The 25,662-nt window shown below is 66.7% G+C and overlaps 1 protein-coding gene across 1 annotated transcript; it reads right to left on the minus strand.

Annotated features, from left to right (window-relative positions):
* Positions 1–2,621: 2,621 nt before the first annotated feature.
* ARHGAP23 (Rho GTPase activating protein 23) lies at positions 2,622–25,662 on the minus strand. The gene is given in 26 exon segments (XM_041125201.1): positions 2,622–5,048; positions 5,080–5,253; positions 5,255–5,569; positions 5,683–5,714; positions 7,192–7,285; positions 7,410–7,451; positions 7,596–7,721; positions 7,930–8,019; positions 8,139–8,212; positions 8,627–8,705; positions 9,620–9,775; positions 9,858–9,976; positions 10,151–10,278; positions 10,642–10,703; positions 11,934–12,233; positions 12,339–12,476; positions 12,644–12,701; positions 12,797–12,908; positions 13,042–13,197; positions 13,914–15,369; positions 16,316–16,370; positions 16,684–16,762; positions 17,172–17,262; positions 18,209–18,235; positions 21,465–21,644; positions 24,817–25,662. Coding segments are annotated over 26 exon segments (4,953 nt in total). The 5' UTR covers positions 25,114–25,662; the 3' UTR covers positions 2,622–4,535.

Here is a 25,662-nt window from a genome sequence, read left to right on the forward strand (position 1 = left end):
GCGGCTGCCGAAGAAGCCCCCGACACCCCCCGACCCGACCGCTCGTTCCCCCGCCGCCGAGCATCCCGGCATCCGCGACGCCGACCCGCCCGGAGGAGAGGATGCTCGGCGCTCCGGCCAGGTCACGGCGATGGGTGACGGGCGGCACCGCGGCCGGGACGCGTCCTTCGCCGGCCGAGGGGTCGGAGCCGTCCCGGGGGGGTGTCGCTGCCGCCGGCCGCCCCCCAGCCGCCAGCCCCGGCGTTCCCCGGGGACGGGGGACGGTGCGAGGGTTGGGGAAGAGGGAGCCGGGAGGGGTGCCGCGGGGCGCCCGGGCACGCCGGAGGGGCCGAAGGCCGAGGATGTAAAATGGGGGGGGGGAGATGGAGACGGGTCGAGTCGGGGTGCCCGTCCCCCCCTCGGGTCGGAACGTAGCACTTTAAATGGTCGCCCGGGTGGGCGCGATGGCTGGGGCGGAGGGATGCTGTGATGCTCGGGGGGGGGGGGGGGGGCTCCGAGCGCGGGGGGACACCCTGCCAGACCGCCGGCCCCTTCCCGAGCGCCGAACGCCCTTGGGGACAAGCAGGCAGGATGGGTCCCCGGAGCCCCCCGCTCCGGCAGAGGTGCCGGACGGGGACCCCACGCCGCAGCTGGTGACCCCGCGGTCCTTCCCCAGCGGGGGGGGGAGCAGCCCCCCAGCCCCGCCAAACCTGGGGGGGACCTGGGTGGGGGGGGGTCCCCAGGGTGCAGGGCAGGCAATGGCTTGCCCGTGTCCAGCACCCATCAGCACAGCCGAGCCGGTTGTGCACCGGGTGTGCACCGGGTGTGCACCGGGTGTGCGTGCGTGTGCGCTGCGTGCGCCCGTACCCAGCGCTGCCGCCAGCGCAGCCCAGCCGCAGTGCAACACGAGATCGAATCACTCCTTTTGTTGGCTAGTTTGTCCTTGGGTTGGTTTTTTTTCTTTTTTAATTATTTTTCTTCTTTTCCCCCCCTTTCTTTTTTTGTATATCAATCATTTTTGTACAGAAGAACGAGCCTTTTTTGAATAACAAAGAGAAAAAAAAAACAAACAAAAAAAAACCAAAAAAAAAAAAAATCATGATGCAATTTCTTTGGATTGCAAAAAGCAACTCTTTACATTTAAGTGAAGTGTCTTAACATTTTATATTGTTTTAAAAAATATATTTACATATTATATATATATAATATACGTAATATAAATATATATATAAATATTTAAAAAGAAAAGAAAAGAAATAAATCTCTTCACGTCTGGTATATTAGGGGGTGGATTTTCTTCCCTGGTTAGACTATAGCTCCTTGTGATTTTGAGAGGGTCGGTTCCTAGCGGCCTGTTAGCCCTCCTGCTGAGTTCGCACCCTCCGTCCAGCACCTTCCCTGTCCCATTCCCGTCCCGGTCCCTCGCTGGAGCAGGGGGGGGGAAGGGGCTGGGTGCCCCCGGGGACGCTGACTTCCACGGGTGACGGCCCCGGGGTGCTGCAGCACCCACCTCCCAGCAGCAATAGCAGTCACTTGATGCGTTTTATTTAATTTTTAATTATTTTTCTTGGTACCAAAGTGAAACACTGTAGCAAAGCCGCAGCTTCTTATGGCCGGGACATGCGGGGGGGGGGGGTCACCCCTCTCCCCCAGCACCGTCTCCCCCCCTTCACAGCCCCCCCGACCCACACCAGTCCCAGTGCTCCCATGGGGCTGGACATGCCCCCCTCCGTCCTGCCAGTACCCATGGAGGGGGGGACCTGCAGACAGCCCCCCACCACCACCTTGCTGTCCTGGGGGTGTGAGGGGGACAAGTGCCCACCGTCCCCCCCCCCCCCCGGGGACATGGACATGTGGGTGCAAAGGGGTGTGTGGGGGGGGCTGTAATTAGTGCAGCCCCATCCTGATAGCACCCATGGGTGTGCCGGGACACCCATCCTGCCGGGAGCAAGCTCCCGCTGTCGGGGGGGGGGGGGCATTCCCTTTGCAGCACCCCAGCTTTGACCCTGGACCCCCCACCCAGGTATTGCCACTAGTGGGTGCCACGCTGCGGGCGACCCCCCCCCCCCCCTCACCTCCAGACCAGGAGGGTGGCACTGGGTGATGGGGTGCACGGTGCTGGGCGAGGGGGTGCGCAGCGCTGGCTTGCACCCATTTCCCCCCCCCCCACCCCGCTGCCCATCAGGCTGGTTTCTCCGTGAGCGTGTGTCTCTGCGTGCGTGTGCGTCCGTCCTTTCATGGCATCATGCAAACCGTCCGTGAGCACCAAACCCGGTGCCTTCGCTGTAGCAAGAGGACAAAAAAAAAAAAAAAAAAAAAAAAACACAAACCTTGATTCTGGTTTAAACTGGTGGGGGGGAGAGGAAAGGACAAAAAAAAGGAAAATGTTGCAAAAATGGTCCAAAAAAAAAAGCAAAAAAAAAAAAAAAAAAGCGCTGCCTGCATTGTGCATGTGTCGGAGGCGCCCGCTGCATGCGCACCCTGCTTTACTCGTCTGGATGTTGTTTAAAAAAGGCTACAACTTTTAAAAGGACAAAAAAAAAAAAAAGAAAAAAAAAGAAAAAAAAAATTCCTAATACTCTTTAGAGGCTGTTTTGGGGTTTCTACAACGTCGTGTGTCTCTTAGCATGAATTTTCTTGTGAACTGTTTTAAAAGAAAAAAAATAATTAAAAAAAAAAAAAAAAAGGCCTTGCACAGGGCGGAGGCAGGGGCCGGGGGGGGGGCTGGCCCCCCGCCGCCCCCGCCCTGTGCCCATCGCTCTCCCTGTGTCGCTGTGGATGCCATGGGTAGTTCTGTGCGCAACGTGACCATTGTAACTTGCAAACTCCGATGACAAAGGGTTGCTTTTTATTTTTCTTTTCCCTTTATTACTTTTCTTTTCTATCAGAGTGTCTGGCTTTAATAAAATTACTTTTTTTTTTTTTCTCTACGGCACTTTTTTCCCCCCAGGTTTGGTCTCTTGTGTCGCTGTGCTGGTGATGGGGTGGGATATCCCTGACCCCAAGACCACCCTGGTCCCACATCCCCTGGGAATGGGTCAGTGGGTGCGCGGGGGGGGGGGTCCCCTCTCCTTCCCCCCAGGCTCATTGAAAAGCTGGGATAAACTCTTCCCTGGATGCTGCTGGTGCTCCAGGACCTGTGGCACAGGGAAAGGGGGGTCCATGTACTGAACCCCCCCAAGCAGGGAAGCAATAATGGCAGGAAACCACCTCCTTGAATAACCAGTTTATTTCCAATATCTAGACCGGGACTGGGGCGGGGGGGGGGGGGGGGGGGGGGGGCAGCGTCCAAAGCGGGGAGGTTTTGTTGGGGTCTGGTTGGGGTTTTTTTTTTGCAGTTTTGCATATACCGGCTCCGCGGCCGAACTCGTACAACACGCCGAGGGGGGGGGCACATGCAGGAGGGTTTAAAAAGTCAACACTGGTCCAGCACATCCCCTGGTTAGGGCTGGCCTTTCAGCTGAGCAAAACTTCTTAAAAAATCCTTATAAATCCTTTGTAATATGTTACACAGTCAAAGACAATATTTACAAAAAAAAAAAGAAAAAGAAAAAAAAACAACTTTACAGCAAATATTTGCATAACGTATGAGAACGACACGGAGAAAACAGTGACGTGACTTGACACCCGCCCCAGCAGCGGCCGCCCGAGCCCGTGGCATGTGTGTGCCTGCAACGGCGAGGCTGGGGGTCCCCGCGCCCCCACGTCTCCCCCCCTCCGCCCCGGGCGGCTGCATCGCACCCCCTTCCTAAAGTGCTTCTGGCCTGGGTGGGGGGAGCAGGGCTGGGGAGGGGGCCATGCCGTGCCGTGCCGTGCCGTGCCATGCCAGACAGCACACCGGGTGCTGAGCTGCTGCCGGATCGTGGCCGTGGCTCACGGCGATGCGGGGGACAGCAGCGTGTGTGTGTCCGTCCCCCCCCCCCCCAGCAGCGTGCCCCTCTATGCCAGCCCCTCTCGTCACACCCGCTCCTGTGCAAACACCCAGCCTTTTGGGGACCCCCCCCACCCGTCACGCCGAGGGTCACCCCGGCGCAGAGCCCGGACCCCGTGGCACAGAGCGCGCCCGTCGTCGGTGCGACGGCACCGAGGTCCCCGAGGGTCCCCGGTTTCGGGGAGGGTCCCCGGTTTCGGGAAGGGTCTCCGGCGAGGGCAGCCTCGGTGGCGGCACCCGGGGAAGTGCCCGCACTTCACACCGCCGCGGCTTGGGACAGCAGGGCCACCACCGCCCGGGGTGGGGACGGTCCCCATGAGCCCCCCCCCCGCCCCAACATTGCCCCCCCCAACCCTCCTGGCACTGCCCGGGGGCTGGGGGGACCATGGAATGGCCAGGCTGCGGCACGGGACCACCGCGGGACCCTGCCGGTCCCCAGAGCAAGGGGGACAAGGTGGCTTTGTCCCACCCGCGGCACGGGGGCCACCGAGACTCGTTAAATAACAGCAGCTTGTCCAGAGCACAATTAAATACAAGAACGAAGGCGAGTCCTTAAATTAAACACTGGCTGAGGGGGTGGGGTGGGCAGGGAAGCCGCGGTGGGGGGGGGGGGCATCTCAGGAGGTCAGAGACACTGGGGGAAGCGCAGGGGGGCCGGGGGGCCGGGGCTGCCCGGGGGGGTCTTGGCGGCCGGCCCCTCGCCGGCAGCACCGGGCTGTGCCGGGGTGGGTGCCGGAGGTCGAGCTTTGGTGGACTCCAGGCTGCTGAGCCCCGAGTCCTTGTCGCGGCAGGGTCCCGGGGACATCTCCAGCCCCCGCGGCTCCTTCCACTCGTTGAAGTTGAGGTCCTTGAGCCCGCCGGGCACCACCACGGTGTGCCGGCGCCAACTGCTCTTCTTGCGGCGGGTCTCGGGAGAGTGGGCTCGACGCAAACGGACCCCCATGTCATCGGCCGAGGCCCGCAGGCGCTGCCGGAGCTGTTCCCGCAGCGAGGGCCGACCTGGGGGGGTCCAGCCCTGGTCCTCCCCGGCGGGTGCCGGGGTCTCACCGGCCGGCCGGGGCCGCCCCAGCTTTCTGCGGGCCAGCGTGTCGCACTGGATCAGGCGGTGGGAGTTGAAGGAAGGACGGCCGAGGGGTCCCTTGTCCTCATCCCCGGCCCCCCCCATCTGCCTGCCCCGGCCGGGGCCGGGCACCCTCCCGGCTTTCCGTGTCCGTCTCCATGTGGCTGAGCTCGCTGCGCTCGTCGTCCGCCTCCTCCCCACGGCTCCCGGCCACCGACTGCACCTCGGAGCACAGGCTGCGGTCCATGGTGGACAGGGTGGAATAGCCCGACACGATGGAGCGGGGCGTCCGGCGCCGGTTCGGACCCAGCCCCCCCAGGCTCCAGGGAGCTCTCCCGCTCCATCCCGGCCGGGCTGGGGACCGCCGGCTCGGCACCGGTGCCGCGGGAGGCTTTGCTGGGTCCCAGCGGGGCAGCCGCGGTTGTCCCTTCGTCCTCCCGCTCCCGACCCGGGGTATCCCTGCGCTCCGCGTCGTCGTCGGTGCTGCTCCCGATGCCTTCGGCCTCTCTCCTCTTCTTCCTCTTGCGGGCGGCGGCTGAGACGAAGGGGATGGCGAGGAGCTCCCGGTGCGGCGGTGCCTTTCGCGACGGCCACGTGCCCTGGGAAGACGGTGACGCCGGGATTAGGGATGGCGGTGCCGGGGTTAGGAATGGGCTCCGTGTCCCAGCCGTCGCGTCCCTCCCCGCCAGCCCCCAGCCCGGCACCCTCTTACCTTCGGTTTGGCGGAGCCGCTGCAAGTCGAGCCTGTAAAGCAGAGCGGAGACGGCGGGGTTAGCCGGGCCCCGGGGTTGGGTGCGTGCTGGGGAGGGGGTTCGGTGGGTAGAGCTGGGGGATGCTGCTCTGTTCTCCCAAACCAGGATGGGGACATGCCGGGGTCATCAGACCGGCTGGCCCCCGGCAGGGATGCCAACGCCGAGCGGGTTTGTGTGCCAGCGGCTGCGGGAGGTGCCGGGAGGCTGCGGGGGGCTCCGGTGGTGCACGGGGGGTCCCCGGCACCACTCGCCCGCTGCAGAGCCCCAAGGTGAGGAGTGGGGATAAGGGGGGGGGACACACACGCAGGCACACACAGCTGGGAAACACAGCCAGGACCCCAGCGGCAGGACCCCAACCCTCCCACAGCCACGGGGCACAGAGGGGACCGGGGCTGGGCACGGCGCCGTCGCCGGGACGGGGTATGAGGAGCCAGCTTGATACCACATCCAGACTCGGAGCAGGGTGTGGGATGGGCTGGGACAGGCCGTGGGGCTGCCCCAGCTCCCCGGGGGGGTTAGGGGGCAGGTGGGGACGTGGGGGTGACAGGCAGCCCTGGCCCTGCTGCCATAGTGTGAAGGACACGGACAAGACAACAGACACCCTCTCCCGCCCCGCACGCCCCGGGATGGGGTTAGCAGATGCTGACAACGAGAGAGGGGGAGGCAGAAAGGGGGTGCCAACCCTCCCCGGGGCATCAGGACCCCCATACCCTGGCATTTGGGTGTGCCGGTCCTGGGACACCCAGCACCCATCCCTGCCAGGGGATGCCAACAGCAGCCCCAGCGGCACCGCAGGCACTGGCCAACGATGTGGGAGAACCAGGGTTAAATGATTTGGGGCTCCCCAGGGGTTCAGCAGCCCCTCCTGATGCTGGGGACAGTGGCCAGGCAGGACAGGGCCCCCCTTCCCTCCCACCGGCCCCCCCCTGCTCCCGCTCTCTCGTGGTCACCCCGAGGAGTTAGTGCGTGAGCAATGCACCCAGGATCAACACTGTACCCGCTCTAGCTCTCGAGGAGGTCCGCTGGAGGAGGAAGAGGAGGAGGAGGAGGAAGAGGACAGCACAGAGAAGTTCAAGGAAAGAACGTAAGAAATCAGTCGAACATCAAAGTCTCCCAGTGTCCGGGTTGGCAGCGTGGGCCGGCGTGGGGGAGCGGGTGTGGGCAGGGGTCCCGTGGGCTGCCGGGGTGCCGCGGCCGGCCGGGTTTGCAGATGGACAAGGAGCAGCCACCGGAGAGAAGGGTGATGGGAGAGGGTGGGGAGGGGGCTCTGCCGGCACCCCCAGGGGGGATGTCCCCGTTTTCCAGTAAGGTGGGTGCTGGGACATCCCGCTTCAGCACCGTGGCCACGGCGAGCCGGGCTGGCTGCCCGCAGCGGTGTGAGCACGGGGGGACGGAGCGGCTGGAGAGGTGCCCCGGGGTGCCCCGGTGCCAGGACCGGAGGGGCCGGTGCCACGGGCACTGCTCCTCACCTGCGGCATCGCCGGGCGCCGCGGTCCTGCCGATGTTGGGGAGCAGGTACTCGATGTTGGGCACGGACTGAGCCTCCTTCTCATCCACGGGGGTCTGCAAGGGGAGGGGGTACGATGGTCAGGAGGCTGCCGACGGCACCCCAGCTCCCAACCGGGGCTCTGTGCCCCCCCCCCCCCGCCCCACGGTGAGACCCCCACCCAGGGAGGACGGGACTCACCTTCTCGCCCTTGTCCTCCTTGTCGCTGAAGAACCAGTCCGACTGTGGGGAGATGGGAAAGGGGTTACAGACCGGCGAGGAGCAGCGGGAGCCTGGCGCAGCCGGGGACCCCCGTCCCCCAAGCCCGGGGTGTGGATCAGCCCCCTCCTCCAGCCACACCGGTGCCCACCCACCCACGCCACTTACGTGCTGGATGAGGGTCTCCACGATTTTGTAGCGGTCAGGCATGTGCGTCACCATGTCGGTCATGTTGTCCTCAGATGTTCGCACCAGCGTGGGGCCGAACACCAGGGCCAGGTTTCGGGGCTCCATCTGCAACCGGAGCCGGGGTTAGCGCCTGCCCGTGGCCACCCCTCAGCGATCGCCGCTCCATCAGGCACCGTCTCCCTTCCCACCCCACCGCGAGCTGCGGCTCAGCCCAAGCTGGGGGGGGGGCTCGAGGTGGGCCAGGGGTCTGGGAGAGCCTGCCTGGCCCCGGGACGGTGCCTGGGGCCAGATGCTCGGGGCGGGTGGACGGTACCTTGTTCTTCTCCGAGTGGTCAGCGATGGTCTTCAGGTGACCCACCAAGAACTTGAGTGTCTCGTAGTAGTGACCTGGCAGGTCCCGGATCTGCAGGCAGGCACCAGGTCACCTCTCAGCTCAACCCCTCGCCTTTCCCACCCGTGCCAGCCCCCAAAGAGGGGCTCCGGGCTGTGCCCCCCACCCCAACCCCTGCCCCATCTCCCTACCAGCTTCCGCAGCGTCCTCATCCTCTCACTGGCGTCCTCTATCCGATTGGCCTCGATGAAGTCGTTGTACTTATCTGAAAGCAGGACGTGGAGGGGTCAGAGCTGGGCGAGGGGAGAGGGCACCCCCCGGGGCTAGGGACCCCCAGATGCACCCGCCGGAGATGCTGGGCAGGGGACTGGGTGCTGGTGGGGCCCCACTGGGACAGGGCATAGAAGGGCAAGGAGGGACAAAGACAAGGGCTGGCCCAGGGGACTCAGCGATGAGGGGGGTCTGCAGAGCCCCTCGCCTTGGGTGGGCGCTGGTTCGCTCTGTTGCAGGGTCTGGGGACATGTCCCCAACACAAGGACGGGCGGGACGGGCTCTGGGGCTGCCGGTCAGCCTGCTACCGGCCATCGACATGCGGCCATCAGCACGGGGTCATCTGTGGCCACTTTGGGGGCTCCGATGGCCCCCAGGGGAAGCGGACGGCTGGGGCGCAGCGACTTACCGTCAGTGAAAAGGGGCTCGGGCAGCTTTCGGAAGAAGGATTTCAACAGGCTGCTAATGACGTTCAGATCCTGCCACCGCTGCGGGGGAGAGAAGAGGCTGCTCAGAGGAACCGCTCCAGGCAAACCCAGGCACCAGCGGGAGAGAGTCCCCGAGCCAGGGAAGTCCCAGGCCACCAACACCGAGGGGGACACCAACCAGCACCACCACGGCCGTGAGGACGGCAGGACAGTTGTCCCCACCCTGCATCTGGCAAGGAAAGCCCTGTACCACCGCAGGACCATGGCGAGATGCAAGGGGACAAACGTGTCCCCAGGCTGCCGCCCACACTGCTGCCACCAGCCACTAGGCGGCCCTGCCACTCCAGGGAAGGTGACAGCGATGGAGACCGGGATGGTGATGGAGATGGGGATGGTGATGGAGACGGGGATGGTGATGGAGACAGGGATGATGATGGAGACAGGGATGATGATCATGTTGGAGACAGGGATGATGATGGAGATGGGATGGTGATGGAGACAGGGATGATGATCATGTTGGAGACAGGGATGATGATGGAGATGGGATGATGATGACAGAGATGGGATGGTGATGGAGACGGGGATGGTGATGGAGACAGGGATGATGATCATGTTGGAGACAGGGATGATGATGGAGATGGGATGATGATGGAGACGGGGATGGTGATGGAGACAGGGATGATGATCATGTTGGAGACAGGGATGGTGATGGAGATGGGATGATGATGGAGACGGGGATGGTGATGGAGACAGGGATGATGATCATGTTGGAGACAGGGATGATGACGGAGATGGGATGATGATGGAGACGGGGATGGTGATGGAGACAGGGATGGTGATGGAGACAGGAATGGTGACAGAGCCATGGACTAGGACAACAGCCCCAAGAGCATCCCAGAGGCATGGGGACAGGGATGGTGATGAGGATGGGGACAGGGATGGGGACGGGGACATGCAGCCCGCCCTGCCCTCACCTCGTCCTGCAGGTTGATCTCGGTGGCTCCCTTGTTGAGCTGCTCCTGCAGGCTGGACACCACGGCATTGTTCCCGGGCACACGGTAGATGCCCATGTACTCCAGCCCTCGGTCCTCTACCACCTTGCAGCAAGCTTCAACGATCAGCGGGACGTTCTGCGGGAACAGGGAGGAGGTGATGGAGCTGCTGGGGCCATGGGGGGGTCTCTGAGGGCCGGCACTCCTGCCGCAGCCATACCTTGTTGTCCGGGGCGGGCTGGCAGTCCTCCAGCCTCACGCCAAAGGCCCGGGGGGCAGATTTCTTGTTTTTCTTCATGATGTTGATGCCCCACGGGGCTTTTTGGGAGCTGCTCTCATCTGGGGAGAAAAACCCACAGGATCGCTCGCTAATGAGCAGGGATAAATAGGAAGAGCATCCCTGCTGCCTTATGGGGACCAGCACGATGGCAGCCCCGGGGTGAGGCTCCCTTGCTCGCAAAGCCCCTGGGTTTGCCATGCCGGGGTGCCCCACGCCGCAGGGGTGGAACCTACCTTTCGTGACGGCCGCATCCTGCCTGGGGGACCGGGGCGCGCTGGTTCCCGTCTGCTTCAGGAACTCGGCTCGGATCCCCAGCCCACGAGAGCCCTTGGGTGAGGAATCGGGCTTGGCGCCCGCGGGGCTGCGGGGAGAGCGGGGGGCTCAGGCGGGGCACGGCGGGGGGGGCACCAGCCCTTACGCACGGTCCCTGGGCAAAACCTCCCAGCAAATGCCGGCATCGTTCCCGGGCTGCCCGGCATCCTACCGGTGCCCGTGGGGCTGCACCCCGCACCGGGTAATGGGGAGCACCGAGTCGCTTTAACCCTTTCCTCAGTGCCGGTTCGGCTGAACCGGACCCCGCCAGCATCCCGAGCGAAGCCGGGTGCAGTTGGCACCTCCGGCGCTGCCCCATCAAGGGAGGCACTGGCTTTGCTCCATCACTTTAAAATTGAGGCGAATAAAGCGCTCGGGGGTCTCGGCGCCCACCGCCCCCCCAGGTCCGTACCTCATTTTCCGGTAGTCGTTTAACTTCTTGTTGATAAGCGCTTGGCTGGCAAAACCGGGGTCCTGGGGAGGCAGAGAGAAGAGGGGAAGGGAGAGCTTGAGCAGCACGTCCGCCGGAGGCCCCGGGCAAGTCCACGCTCTGCCGGGCACCGCGCGGAGCCAGGCAGGACCAGGCAAGGGCAGGATCGGATCCCTGCTGCCCCGAAAGCGCCGGCGCCCGCCAGCGTTCGCCGCCCCGCTGCCGCCTCCGGCGCTCCTTGCCGCGGCGCGGGGCGGCAGGCGGGGGTCCGAGCCGGACGCGGAGGCTCGGGGACAGGCACGTCCCTCCGCGGCACGCACACCTCCGTCCGCCCGCGCCGGGCGCACCCGCCGCACCGCGCGGCATCCAAAGGCACGCGCCCGTCGCTGCGGGACGCTGCCCGCAAAGGGTCCTGCTCAGCGGCACCACGACCCCGGTGGGCGCCCAAGACGGCTCCGCGTGCTCCAAACCAGCAGCACCTTCCCTGTGCCGACGCTGCCGGCCCCGCCGAGCCTCCCGGACGCTCCAGAACGGGGCCGTGCCACAGAGAACCAGAGACCGCTCCGAGCTCAACGCACCCTCCAGGGCCGGAGCCTGCCACAACCCTGGCACGACTGATTCGCTGCAACCGAACGAGGCCATCCCGGCGCCGTGGGGAGACGGCACGCGGCCAGCCCGGCGCCGGCACATCCAGCCCCACGGATCCTTGCCTGGAGCCCGCGGCCGCGGGGACCAGCTCTCTCCATCTCCGACCCGAGCCGACCCATTGTCGCACAGACCGCGGCTGCCCGGCGAGGGCTCGGCCCCGACCCGGCGCCAGCCCCGGCAGCCGGCAGCACCGCGCGGGCACCATGCCCGGTGCGGGCAGGGAGCTCCCTGCGGGATCTCTCTCCGCCGAAGGAGACGCGACGCGCCAACGGCAGAGCCACGCGCGCTCCTCTCCCACCGCGCCACCGAACGCCGCCGGCGGATCCAGCGCCAACCCTGCCTGGAAGCGCCGCAGCGGCACGCGGAGAGCCGCGCCGCCGAGCGCCCCGGCGCGCCCCGTCCACGGCCGAGGCCGGCGGAGCCGCGCTCTTTTCGGACGCCGCGGCGCCCGCGAACCCCCGTGCGCCCCTGGGAGCGTGGCGCGGGACCGGCGAGCCCCGCGCCGGCCGGCCGCGCAGGGGCCGGCCGTGGCCTGGGGAAGCAGCACAAGGCAAAGAGCCGGAGAGAGCCGAGGCGGTTAGTGCCGGGAGAGCCAGAGGCAGCCGGGAGCCCCATGTGGCTCTCACCTCGCCCTCAGCCTTGCTGTTCTCCCTGATGACTTTGATCCAGGCCAGCATGTCTTCCCGATCCTCTGCCTGAAAGAGATATTCACAGAAGTCAGCGGTCGTCAGCCGGAAGACGTGCTTCCTCTTGGTCTCGCTGTAGGAGATGTCCACCAGGCACGCTCGGATGCTGATCGGCGGCTCCTCCTCACCTGGGGCCGGGGCGCAGGTCACCGCCTCCCGCCTGTCCTTGCACAGGTACAGCGAGTGGGCGCGCAGCACGGCGAAGACGCGCTTCCACTGCCGGATGCCTCCACCGACCTTCTGCGGGGAGAAGGGACGGGGCGCGGACCTCAGGGATGCTCGCGGAGGGGAGCATCCACCCGGCGCTGCCGGCCGGGCTTGGGCTGGGGTGGGGAACCCGCTTACCTTTCCCTTTTTGGTGAGGATCTGCTTGCAGTGGAGCCAGCCCTCCTTCCTCACGGCGCTGAACGGGACGTCCGAGAGGTCGGAGGTTGAGTGTCTTTTGGAGCGGGCGTCTTCGGACGTGCCGAGGCTGTCCAGGGACTGCGGGGGGGGGGGACCGGAGGGCACCGTTGGGGTGATGCCATCGGCACCTCCTGCTCCACCGGTGCCCCAGCCAGGCAGAGCGACCCCGGGCTACCCTCTTATAGAGGTACCTAGGTGGGGGGCACCCCCAGGAACCCCGATGCTCGCTGTCACCCAACACTCACCCCATCGGTGAAGAAGCTCCTCAGCATGCGGAGGCTGGGGACCCGGCTGGGCATCCTCCTGGGGGGAGAGCAGCCCCCGTGAGCGGGACGGTGGGGAGGGGACGGGAGCCATGCGGTGGCGGGACTGGGAGCGTGGCGGGGGTCCAGCCCTACCTTAGGATCTTCCCCTCGTCCCGAAATGTGTTCAGACCATCGTCACAGGACTTGGAGCGCTCGGTGGTGATGGCCAGGAGGTAGGAGGAGCGGCGGCCGGCCTTGATGCTGCCTGCGAGGGGGAGAAGGGCAAAAGCGCACGCTGCTCAGCCCAGCGGGCACGGGACAGAGCTCCAGGGCAGGGGGCTGCTCCTCCTCCCACCGTGGCCCCCAGGACGGTTCTCTCCCCCCCCCCCAGCACTTACTGCAGTCCTGGGAGTAGTGCCGGCTCAGGGCAAAGGCGAAGGTGGGCGAGGAGGGGCTAGTGGCGACGGCGGGTGCCGAGTTCATGGCGCTGGAGACCACCGAGGAGGCGGGGACGTGCTTGGCCTTCAGGTCGATGCTGGGGCTGGTGGGTTCGTCTGTGAGAGGGGTGGGCAGCGTTGCAGGAGGGGTCGGGGCAGGATGGGGCAGAAGTCCCTGCTGGGATCCCCCCCCGGCATTTCTGGCAGCTGGGGGGTTTGCAGGTGCCTGGGCTGGGCTGGGGTACACGTTCCCACCTCCAGAAAAGCCAGGGTCCCGTCCTCCCCCTCCCCATCTGGCCCTGGGGTCTCTCCCTGGGAGCAGGCACGGGGCAGGCTGCGGTGCAGGAGGGAGCAGAGCCGGCGGCTCCCCCAGACCCATTTGGGTCCCCAAGGGCAGAGGTGGCCGGGCACGGAGGTCCCAAGCGAGACAGGGAGCGGGTCATCCTGGACGTGTCCCCGTCCCCACTTTGGAGCAGGACAGGAGCACGCAGGGCTCCAGTTCGCACCCAGCCGTGCCCAGTAAGAGGTACCAGGGGCTGGGCAGGGGGTGCGGGACAACAGAGGGAGGGGGGTGAGGCTGCTCGAGCCCAAACCCTGGCACCCCATCGCCAACGCCTGCAGCCCTGCTCGGGGACAGCACGCCCAGAGGGGTGCTGGGCGCAGCGGGTGCTGCTGGCGCGGCCCCTTCCCATCCCTGCGCTGGCCACAGACGGATGTTCTGAGACAACGCAACGTGTCCTGTCCTCCAAAACATGCCGTCCCTGGCGCGGGACTTGTTAAACCCTCCTCCCGGAGCCAGCCACCCTCGCCGGCGGCGAGCCGCCCCGACTCACCGATGAAGGGGATGGATGCCAGCGAGTCCTCGGGGGCCGCCAAGGGAGCCACGCGCCGGCCTTGCCGCTCGGCCGCCGGCCTCTCCCCTTTGCCGCTGGCCGGCGAGGGGTCGCAAACGTCCGTCTCCTTCGCCCCCTCGGGGAAGACAAAGTTCATCTGCCGCAGCGGGGGTGGCATCTTGCGGCCCGTGGGGGGCTTCTGCCGCAAAACCACTTCTTCCCTCCGCTCCTCTGGCTGCTCGGGTACCCGGCTGCTCTCCGGCCGCTGTTCCCTGGGCACGGTGGGGACCGGTGGGGGACCGGTGGGTGGCGGGATGGCAGGGACCACCCTCTCCGGGAGCGGGGCGGCCGGCCGCTGCGAGATGCTGAAGGTGGGCAGACCGCCGAAAGCCGGGTCACGGAAGGAAAGGGCGTGCAGCAGCCCGGTGCGGCGCTGGAAGGATGGGCTGTAGCTCCGGTAGCCGATGTAGCCCGAATCGTCCGCGCTCTGCAGGTTGGGCTGCGATGGGTGCTTCTGCACGGGCGCCGGCTCCCGCGAGGAGGAGGAGGAGGAGGAGGAAGGCGCGAAGGAACCGTGCGGGACGGGCTGCGCGACGGTGGCCCGGCAGACCCTCTCAGGCGGCCAAGCGGAGCGGTCGAGGTGAGGGGAGAGCAGGGCGCTGGGCTCCAGTGCCTCCATGGAGCGCCCGTACCTGCCCAGGTAGTGGTCGGAGCGGGCTCGGGGCGCCCAGCCCTCACGGGAGGACTGCAGGAGGGTGTCGTGCGAAGCGCTGTGGGGCCAGCCCCGGGGGGCCGCCGCCGAGCCCCCCAACCGGTCCTGGGACACGCTGCGGTAGCGGGGCGGCATGGCGTGCCGTCGCTCCTCCGAGGAGCTCCGTCGCGGCTCCTGGCTGCAAAACCAGCGGGACAGAGCCTGCTGGCACTCCTGCCGGCCGGGTGCCCGCTGGCCACCCGCCGCCTCCCGGGGGGGTCGTCCGGCCACCGCCAGCCCCCCGACACCCTCCTTGAAGCCGCAGTGAGTCCGATGCTCCGGGAGATGCTTGGGGACCCCGTAGCAGGAGGAGGTGGCGGGGGGGATCCCGTAGCGATCGGGCAGAGAGGACGCGACGTTGCTGGGGCAGCCGGCGCGGGAGAAGGAACCGGGGTGCCCGTGGGGTGCGGGGGGGCGCGCGGGGGGGGACCCCCGGGCTGCGGCTCGTCGGGGCGGTGCGCGGGGCTGCCGCCTGCCTCGCTCCGGGTGCTGGCGAGCGCGGCCGCGCCGAGCGGGGACGAGGGTCCCGCAGCGGCGGGGCGGTGGGCGCGGGTGTCCGGCGGCTGGCCCGGGGGGGGGCTCGGCGCCCCGTGCCTGGAAGGGGTACGTCTTCCGCGGGTAGCAGATGGGAGGGGGCTCGGGGATGCTCTGCGCCCCACCGGAGTACGGCTCGTTGCCCTTCAGGTAGGCATCCTGCGAATACGCCTGCGGAGGGGACGGGAGGTCAGGGTGGGAGGGGGCCGGGGCCACAAGCCCCCCGTTTCCACCGCAGGGATGTTTTCTGCTCCCTCCTGCAACCTGTGAGCAAACCTCCCCGTCGGGGTGAGCTGGCTGCAGTCTCCCAGCTCCCACTTTCCCGCGGGAGCACTGAGCGACGCTGCCACCAACACCAGTCCTTCCACTCTCCCCACCGCCACGCAGTGCCCTCCCCTCCTTCCTAAAATACCCCGGCACGGCTGGCCGGGCCCGGCTCTCCCTTCTCACTTTTCACAGGCGCCTCTGACTCCACGCCTGGGGGATCCTCAGAGCCCGGGGTCGGCACAGACGTGAGACTCTCCCCCCTTGCCAGGGCTGTAAGATCCCCCCCCAGCGCAATGGGAAGGGGTCCCCCAGGCTGGGACCAAGCAGTGGTGCCACCTAATAGCCAAAGCTGGGGTCGGTGCCGGCAGCTTCGGCAGCAGCACTAAGCGGGAAAGATCTGGGAAGCAGCCGGGACCTGAGGAGCACCAGGCGAAGCCCCACGCACCCCCCTTGGCTGCCCCCGGACCCCAGCTCACTGACAGTAGAGCCACTTGGGATGCTCCAAGGATAAGCCAGACCCTGAGACCCAGAGCAACTCGCCCTCCAGCTATGCCTAAGGATGCTCGCCCCCCAAAAAAACAAGGGGCCACGTCCCCCATCCTTCCTGCCCCGGACCCCCTGGTACCTCCATTTCTGTACCTGTCGCTCCTCCAGGGATGCTGGTGGGGCCCTGTCCCCCAGTGTCCCCAGCAAGATAATGGCATTTGGCTACCCCCACCCAAGATGCAGGAGGAGCGCGGGCAGGGACAGACCAGCCCCTCAGGTTTGGTGGGGCGGGAATGCCGGCACAGCCTGGGGAACCCGAGCCCTGGAACCAGCCTGGTCCCTGGCAGCCGCCCGGCAAACTCACCAGCTGGAGGATGTCCTCGTCCTTGGGCATGATGGAGAGCTCCAGCACATCGTCACTGCGGGGAGAAGGGACGGAGGGGTCAGGCTGGCCGGGGTCGGTCCCAACCTGCCCCCAGCAAGGCCAGTCTCCCTCAGCCGGATTCCCCATGAGATGAACGTCCCCGTCCCCACACGGTGGTCACAGCACGCTGCTGCCTGTCCCCGGTCCCCTGCAGCACCGCTGCCTGTAGGCATCCAAGTGACTCGTGGCTCCTGCCAGCCCTGGTGAACACCCAGGGCGACAGAACCTGCTGCGACGTGTCCCCTTCGGGTCACCTCCCTGGCTCTGCCCGGCCCCATGCTCCTCCCGGCCCCGGGAAGGGGACTCACCTGTTTTGGATCAGCGCGATGACTTGCGAGTAGGTTTTCCCGATGATGCTCTCCCCGTTCACCTTGACCAGCCGGTCCCCTGCAGAGCAGGGGGAGAAGACAGTGTCACCGCAAGTCAAGTGGGGAGGTGGTGGCACTCGGCTGTCCCTACGGCCGCTCACAGCAGGGTTTGAACACAACCAGGGCTTTTGCCAGGGGCAGAGCCAGGTCCTGTGTGGCGAGGGGAGCCGTGGGGATCCCAAAACCAGCCTAACCCATGGGGACCCCAATGCTGCTCTGAGCATCCCAGGCCAGGGACAAGAGAGCAGAGCCCCCGCAGTGCCAGGGAGCAGAGAGAAAGGGGAGAAAAAAGAAGGACTACAACAAAAAGAGCAAAAACAAGCGAGAAAGCCTCTGGCAGAAGAGGCAGGGCGTCACACGCGTCCCGCGAGAAGCCTGGAGCCACGTCCAGCTCCGAGAGCCCGGCCGCCCCACATGCCCCCGCTCACCGGTGCGCAGCCCAGCCTGGTGTGCCGGCCCGTCCTCCCGCACATTCTTCACGAAGATGGTGTCCATGGGCTCCAGGCGGCTCCGGGGGGGGACCTGCTCCCCGGGGACAGAGCGTCAGGGAGCCGCCGGCACAGCCGGGTCCATCCCACGGCAAGAAGCGTGCTTGGCCCCTCGTGGTAACCTCCTCGCCTCCCCAAGCCCACGTGTGGCAGCCCTGCCTGCACCCGGGACCTGCAGAGCAGGGGTCCTGCCCTGGGCAAAGCACCCCTCCCCTCAGGGCAGCCCCCTGGCACCCATTTCTCCCAGCTGTGGCTCCTTTGCAAGAGCAAAAGCTATCGGGTGCTGTGAGAAACCAGAGGGCGGGTGAGCCGGGGGGGTGATGGATGGATGGCTGGCAGAGGGAAGGTGCCAACAAGGGATGCCGAATCCCCCGGGGACCACCCGGAGAGAGGCCAGTGTCGTGTCCCCCCCAGCCCCGAAGGGCACCGGGTGCCAGGTCCAGCCACCGCTGGCTCCCTGGGGAGGGCAGCCTCGGCGCCTTGTCACCCTGCCAGCGCGCCGATCCGTTCTGACGCCTTCGCATTCGCTCACGTCACCATCAGCCTCCGGGAGGAGAGCAGGGCTGCGTCCCTGTCCCCAAACACCCCACGCTCGGCCGAGCCGCCTGCCACGGTGGGACCGGTGTTGGCCACCCCGCAGCCCCTCTGGCTTCAGGACAGACCCCCCCCCCCCACCCCGTCCTTGGGCACGAGGTCTAGAGAACCTCCCAAGGGTTTTGGGGACACCGAGCCCATCTGCCACGCCAAGCGCCACCGAAGCACTGCGCCGCTTCGCCGCCAGCCGATATTTAGGGCCGCGGTGCCAGCCAGCAGAGACGGCGGACTGTGTCCCCCCCAGCCGCAACACCCGTTGCCGACCTGTGACAGCCGCGTTCCCCCCCCCCCACCCCAGACCCCTACGCCCACCGATCCGGGTGGTGACGTCCCCTTGTGCGGGGGTCCCCACGGGTCCCCGCTGTGCTGCAGCACCGGTGCTCACCTGCTCGGTTCCCGTTCTCCTCCTCCTGCCGAGAGAAGAGAAAAACATTTATTCGGTGGTCAGGCCAGGGCAGCCGCGGTGGGGGGAACCAGGTGAGGGGGACCAGAGGGGTACCAGCCCCACAAAGCCCCTCGTGGGACCCGCGCGTCCCTCTGCCCTCCGCCGCCCCCGGCTAAAATTACCTTCTGACACCGGATCCGGCCGGGCCGCCCGCGCAGTCCCGCCGGCGGGCAGGGAGCGGGACCCGCCGCAGCCCCCCGTACCCAGCTGCCAGGGAAGGGGCCGGTTTTGGGGCAGGGGAGCGGGAAGGGACCCGGCCAGCCCTGTGGTGGCATCTCACCCTTCTCTCGGGACACCAAGCCTGGCCGGGGAGACCCCAAGCCCCCGCAGCAGGGTCCCGGGGGAGGGACGGAGGTGCCCGCTGGCACCCACACCACCGCAGCACCCGGGCAGCGGGTCCCGGTGGCAGGGACCCCCTGGAAGGAGACGGCTTTGGGCGGGCGTCCTTGGAGGGGCACCGGCCACCAGCGGGGCTATATTTAGCCCTGCAGTTATTTGGCACGGGGAGTGTGTCCCTGGGTGGGGGGGCTATCTCTGCAGCCTCCTCCTGCATGGGCCAGGCTGCCAGGGCTGCAGCGGGCATCGTGGCGGGGGGGGGGATGGCAGAGGGGTCCTGGCACCCCCTTCCCAGCCACGGGCAGGGGACAGCACTGGGATCCACGCGGCTCTGTCCCTTGGGGTGGGAACTGTGTCCGTGGGCTCCTGCCCTTGCGCTCACATCCTCCCATAGGGACCCCCCCCTGCAGAACCACACTGCCCAGGGGGGGGGGTTGCCCAAGCTGGGGCAAGGCACTGGGTGCTGGCACCCGTGCGGGGCTGCATCCACACTGCTGAGCCCCCAGCCTTACCACGGAGCCGGCTGCACCCCGGGCTGCTCAGCCCCACGCGTGGGTCCCAAGGAGGGACCCGGGCACCTGGAAAGCGATTTCTCACTCCGCAAGTGCCGGATCCTGCCGGCTCCAGGGGCGGGCATGAGCTCGGCTCCGGCCAAGAGGCTTTGCGAGCTGCAGCTCCCTCCCCAGCTCCCAGCCGGTGCAGGGAAGCGGGAACACAGCCCCGATGTCCCCAGGGAGGACAGGTCCCTCTGGGGTGCTGGGAAGGGACCAGTCTCCATCCCAGTGTGACGGGGGGACGTTCCCAGCGAGGAGGAGGAGGGGGCTGGAGGCATCTCTCCACAGTGCCCATTGCACGGCGGGAAGGAAAAGCCACATCCCACGGCGTCGGCACACATCCGGCACCGTCGTGGCACCGAGTGGCTGCCGCGGTGCCACGGCAGGACCGTGGGGCCACCAAAGGCCCCTGGGGGGCACAGACTCGCCCGTCTCCTCGCCCCTCCTCACCCTGCGGCGCCCCGGAGCCCTTCCCGGCCCCCGGGGCAGCCCGACAGCCCCGCTCCCAGGGCTGGGGCCGAGGCTGGGTGCGGCGGTGCCAAAGCACGGTGCGGTGAACGCAGCTCTGCCGTCATCCTCCCTGCTGAGTCAACCCCACCGAAACTCAGCCCCCGGACCTGGCTGCCCACCGGCACCCATGGGTGCTGAGCCAGCTGCACCACACCCTGCTCCGCCAGCCCAGGAGCACCGGCTTTGGCTCAGACGGGTGCCGGGAGCTATTCCCAGCCTCTTTCCAAGAGCATCTCTGCCTCCCGGTGCTGATCTGGCTCCTTCCCACGCAGCCGCCGTGTGCTCCCGCCCTGGCGGGGCTCAGTGCTGGTGCCCAGCGCCGCGGGGCAGGATCGGTCCCTTGCTCTTGGAGGATGCCTTAGGAGCGTGGTGGAGAGGTGGAAGCAAGCGAGTCGGTTTGGAGCGGGTTTGGGCCATCCCCATGACGAAAGCTCCTTTGCAGAGTCACGCTGCTGGAGACGGGTCGGGTCCGTGTTCCCGGTGCAGGCAGGAAAGTGCCGGCAGGAAGGATTTGGGGAAGCAGAATCGGGAGCCTGGGAAAAGCGCTGTGACGGAGGATGCTGAATGGGGACTCCGGCGAGTTGCTTCTCCCCACCCTGTGACTCACTTCCCACTGCAGTTCCCTGCCTGCGGGGAGGAGGCAGCGAGTGCCGGGACATGGGGCAGCCGGAGCCATGGGGCTGCAGGCAGCCGTGAAGCTCCAGGGGTGATGGGAACATCCAGGTCTGCCCAGCCCGGAGCAGGGAAAGGGCTGTGATGGACCACGCAGCTCCCAGACACTTCTCCCTTCATCTGCATGAAGCTGCCGCTGCAGAAAACAGGGCGAGAGCGGGGGGATTTCAGACCCCGGGGGGCTTGGAGCCGGCACGGCAGGAGAACTGGCTTGTCACCTTCAGGTGCAGAGGGCACGGTCCGTGCTGGAAGCTGCTGGGTGGTTTCACTGGGTCCCTCCATCCCAGAGGGGAAAGGTGCTGCCTGGATCGGGGCTTCTCGATGGCTCAGAGGGTGCAGGAGGTGATGATGGCCAACCCAGGGTTGGCTCCCCACAAAAGGCAGCACCTGGGAAGGGTCTGACATGCAGCGGAGCCGAGACGCGATCCCATCCGCCGAGTCCCGGGGCAGATCCAGCCCGAAGCCTCCCGCTGACAGCCAGGAAATTGGGAGCCGTAAACCTGCTGCGCTAGAGGTGGTGAGCACCGGTGGGACCCGCCGGCACTTGCCGGTGCCTGAGGGGACGAGCTGATGCTGGTCAGAGGAGGAGGAGGAAGGTTGCGATGAAGGGCTCAAACAGCATCCTCTGAATCACCCACTCCTAGGCTCAGCTTCGCGGTGGCCGTGTGCGGTTCGCTTCGGCTCGAGCGACGTCCCATTGCACCAAGCCTCTCCCTGGCCTCGGGGCTCTGAAGTGCCTTTTCCTGCTGTTCTCATGGATGCCGGAGCCGTCGTTCGGAGCTGAGGGATTCTCTCCATTCCCGCAGACAGCCGTGTCCCTCACCAAAAGGCTCTGGGACGTCTCCGGAGACGCTGCCGACTTGCTGCTCACTCAGAGCATGTCTCCCAGCAGTTCCATGAGCTCCTCCATCCCAGGGCCACCCATGGGTGGGGGGCAGCCCCAGGTACCCCAACAAAGCAGGCGACGGACAGTCCGCTTCGCAGCTCCCCGGACCCTCCCTGCCCACCCCCAACTCATATACAAGCATCCTGCATCCAACCACGGCACCTCGAAGTCCCGCTCCAGCAGCCCCGAGGGTCCCCAAGCCCCCCCACCCCCAGCCCCCCAGGTCCCAGCCCTACCTTGGCGGTGGATTGCACCGCCGACTCCGGGGGGTAGACGATGAAGTGGCGGAGGGTGAAGCCGAACCCCCCCTGCGAACTCTTCCGCAGCACCACTGTCTTTGGACCCACCCAGGGGAAGGGCCCCTCCGGGGGAGCGTTGGCATTCGGGGACGCCCCATCTCTTCGGCCCGGCGTTGGCTGTAGAGGACAAGGAGGAAGATGTCACTTCGGGGGGGGGGGGAGTGTAGGCAGTCAGCCCCCCCCCCCAGCCTCCTCAAAGCCCCGTGCTGGGGGCTGAAATCTGCTGGAAAAGCCACTCCGCCCCTTGGAACCCCCTCCCTACTCCCAGCTTGGCGGCAGCAAATTCCAGTCCCCATAGACCATCCCACCAGCATCCCCTGAGACTCCTCGTATGGGATCTTTCAGGAGAAGATGCATGGAAAGGAAATAAATAAAAAAAAAAGGGGGGGGAGACAACGAGCTGTGCCTGGGGGTCTGGATGGGACCCAGGAGGCAGTGCGGCAGCAGGAGAGATGGGGCGGATGGGGGAGATGGGGACAAAAGGTCCCTTTCCGATGACACCGCGGTAATAACCTCAGGCAAGCCGGAAAGAGCCGTCCGGGAGGCGGTTGGATGAGTGATGCTTCCCGAGATGGGGCAGGGACCTGGCACTGTATCGGGCTCTGGCAGGGGACGCTGGATGGAGCAGCGGATGGGGCCAAGAGGGACATGGCTCTGTCCCACGGCCCCCCAGTGTCAGTGTCAGGAGGGGGAACGGGGCCACGGCAGAGCCGGAGCAGCCGCAGGCATCTGGCCTGGCACCCGGGCAGGGAGCTTGGAGAGACAGCAGGAGTCCTGACACCTTGGCTGAGTTCGGAAGGGTTTAGCACAGCCCCGGCGAGGGATGTTGCTGCTCTCCATGGCTGCACATCTGGCTGCACATCTGGCTGCGCATCCACACCAGCCCTGCTGAGGCAGGAGCAGCCCCGTGGCTAAAGGGAGCAGAGGGCCCTGCCAGCATCGAGCTCTGCTAAAATCGGAAAAATCGGCAACCTGGGAGCGGGCAGGGACGGGCAGGGGAGCGGCAGCCCGACAGAAGGGGATCCACAGGGGTTCTGCCCAAGTGCCGTCTCCTTCCTCGCTGCAGCAGCCGGAGTCAGCCCATCCCGGGGCGAGGGTGTTAAAATTCAGGCGCTGTCTCGGTTGAAGCGATGGATGGAGAGCGGGGAGGGGAGAGGGACGCACAAAGGGACGAGGCACAAAAAGCCTTTGTCTGAGCCTGTGCTGAGTGGGCCTTTTCGCTGCCGGTGGGGAAATCTGAAATCTGACAGCAGCTCAGCGGGGCCAGGCTGCACCCCCTGTGCTGGCACGTCCCGCACGGGGCCCGGCTGCAGGTGGGACTGGGGGTCCCGTCCCCCTGAGGATAGGGTCCCCATGGCGAGGGTACGGCTCTGGCACTGCAGCCCACAACGCATCGCCCTGGCACGGCACCCACGGACCCACTCCATCACCGTCGCAGCAAACCCGGGGAGGGGTATAAGGGCTTCGGGTGCTCACAGACACTGCGGGTACCCCAAAACATAAAGAGACCTGCAGTGCTCCAAATGCGGGCCCAGCAGAGCCAGAAAAACCCCACTACCAGCACCATACAGGGGGCAAAGCTCCCCACGAGCCCCCAAGCCCTCCCTGCACCGCAGATGTCCCAACCGGTGACCCAAAACCAGATGGCAACGGGCGCCCCACGCTCCCGCAGGGACCCCCACCCCTTCACCCCGGGGCCACGAGCATCCCGGCGCGGCGCCTGTCCCCATCTGCGCCCTCCATTGTGTCGGCCGCCGGCTCGCTGGATTATTTTTAAGCTGACAGCTGAATGTGCCCTGCTGATTCTAACCGGCACAGACAAGCCTCAGAGAGGGTAGGATCGGTGGAGACACCAACGGCAGCACCGACCCGCAGGGATGGGGACGTGTCCCTGTGTCACGGGCACACCGGAGCCGTGGCTACGGTTCCAGCACGCCCGTGACACAGGGACACGTCCCCAGGTGTGGTGTGCCCGTTACAGCATCGGTGGTCCCCCAGACCTGGTCCCATGAACCTGAATCCGACCTTACAGCCGAGCAAAAGGAGATACCTGCATCGCAAACAACCCTCCCAGACTGTTTTCCATCTCCATCCCGAGGTCCCGTAACTCATGGCAGAGGACGGATCGTTTGGGAATGCTCCCATCCTGCAGGGACCCAGCGCCCCGACCCTGCTGCCAAGGACGGGTGTTCGCCTTGCCCTGATTAAGTTTCCTTTGGGATTTTTACAGCCTCAACATGGTGCCTCTCCCACTCTGGATCCCAGCTCCCCCTTGTCCCCCCAACCTGACAGGGGAAGCCACCCACTGCAGAGACCCAGAGACCCTGCAAAGGGCCCTGCAAGGGGGGGGGGTGGGCAGAGCAAACCATCCCAGACCGCTGTGCCTCAGTTTCCCTCTTCACCCACCCTGGCTTGGAGCATTTTGGGCTACAAAGCCCCCAGCTGTGGGCTCGGACATCCCCCACGCTGGCTCACAGCCCCACAGATGCTCCAGCTCCCCCGGCAGTGGGGCTGACACCCAATTTGTCGCCTCAGCCATTTCTCCTCAGCACCCCGTCCCCCCTCCCCGCAGGGGGACAGTTACCTCCCGACTTTTTGGCTTTATTTTAACCTCAACCTGGCAATTTCTGCCGTGCTCCCACCAGCTGCGTCCTGCCCGTTAGCCCGGCTCCCCCGGGCCCCTGTCCCGCAAGGGCTGCGGGCAGCGAGGACCTGGGGGGGGGGGACCCCCTTGTTCCTTGCGAGAATGGCTTGCGCAAGCGGCTGCGACAGCCCGGGGCTGGGCACGCTGCCCGCCCGGACCCCTGCGCCCAGACAGCCCTAATGCCTGCGAGGTCCCTTGCCCCCCCACCATGGGTGTCACCGGGTCCCTGTACCCCACGTCACCGTGCCACCTCGCTCCCCCCCATGGGGACACAATGGGAGAGGTAGCTCCCCTCCGGTGTCCCGCTCCTGCGGACCCCTTCTGGGGGGCAGGATCTGTCCCCCCTCCCGGACATGGCAAACAGGGCAGCAGGAGCAAAACACCCAGGCACAGCCCTGCCCTTGCCGGCAGCTGCCAGCCCTCCTGCCTTCGCAGCCACCAGCCTGGACCCCCCCCAACCCCAGCCCTTCCTCCAGCACGGGAGGGGACGAAGGGGAGCTGGGACAGCCCCAGCACTGCCCCAGGCCACCCCCCACACTGGGGGGAGCCCCCCATCCCCTGCCCTCCCCTGCAAAGCATCCATCCCCCCCCCCCCCCCCCCAAAATGAGGCGCGACACGCAGCGTCTCCGGCACGCGGTTCTCACCCGGCGGCACTTGTCGGTGCAGGGGGGCGTGCGGCCGTGCCGGGGGGCCGGGGGCCAGCGGTGGTCCGGGGCGGCAGCGTGGCGACGCAAGCTGCTCAGCCAAATGCAGCGGGGCTCGGGCGAGCTGCAGTCCACCCCGACGGCACGCTCGAAGCGCCAGCCCTTGCCGGCTCGCTCCACGCTCCACAGCCCCTTGCTCACCACCGTCACGGGGCTGGGGGCTGGCGGGGGTCTGGGGGGGCCCCGCAGCACCCGCCGGGACCCCCGCTCCCCTCTACCCACGCTCTCCTCCACCATACGGCCGCAAGTCCCGGCCCGGCTTCAGGCAAGCGAGGTGCAGCAGCGTGGGCTATCAGCCGGCGGCCGGCGCGGCCATGGGCTCGACCGCCTCCTTCACTGGCTTCGAGCCCCGAGTTGGGGAGCGCGGCGGTGGGGGCTGGCTGCCGGGGGTGGCGTGGGGCCGGCTGCGCCGTCTCGCATGGCTCGGGCGACGTGCGGTGCTCCCAGCCCGGCGATGCCGCACGCAAGCTCGCACGCTCCGGCGAGCGACGGCAGCCCCGGCGCGACGGGCGGCAGCCGGCCCCCACCCGGCCACCCCACCCGCGTTGTGCAGGGATGGACGGAGGGTGGGAGGGATGGATGGAGGGATGGACGGAGGGTGGGATGGAGGGATGGAGGGACGGACCGGAGGGTGGGAAGGACAGAGGGTGGGATGGACGGAGGGCGGGCGGCCGCACGCCCCAGCTGGGCTGGCGGACTGGGGCTCAGCTGCTGGCGGGGATCAGCGTGCCCAGCCCACCGCCCCCCGTGCCGAGCCAGCCCCCACCGCCTGCAGTGTCACTTTGC

Source organism: Aquila chrysaetos, chromosome 8 (genome assembly GCF_900496995.4).
Source record: "Aquila chrysaetos chrysaetos chromosome 8, bAquChr1.4, whole genome shotgun sequence".
NCBI lineage: Eukaryota > Metazoa > Chordata > Aves > Accipitriformes > Accipitridae > Aquila > Aquila chrysaetos.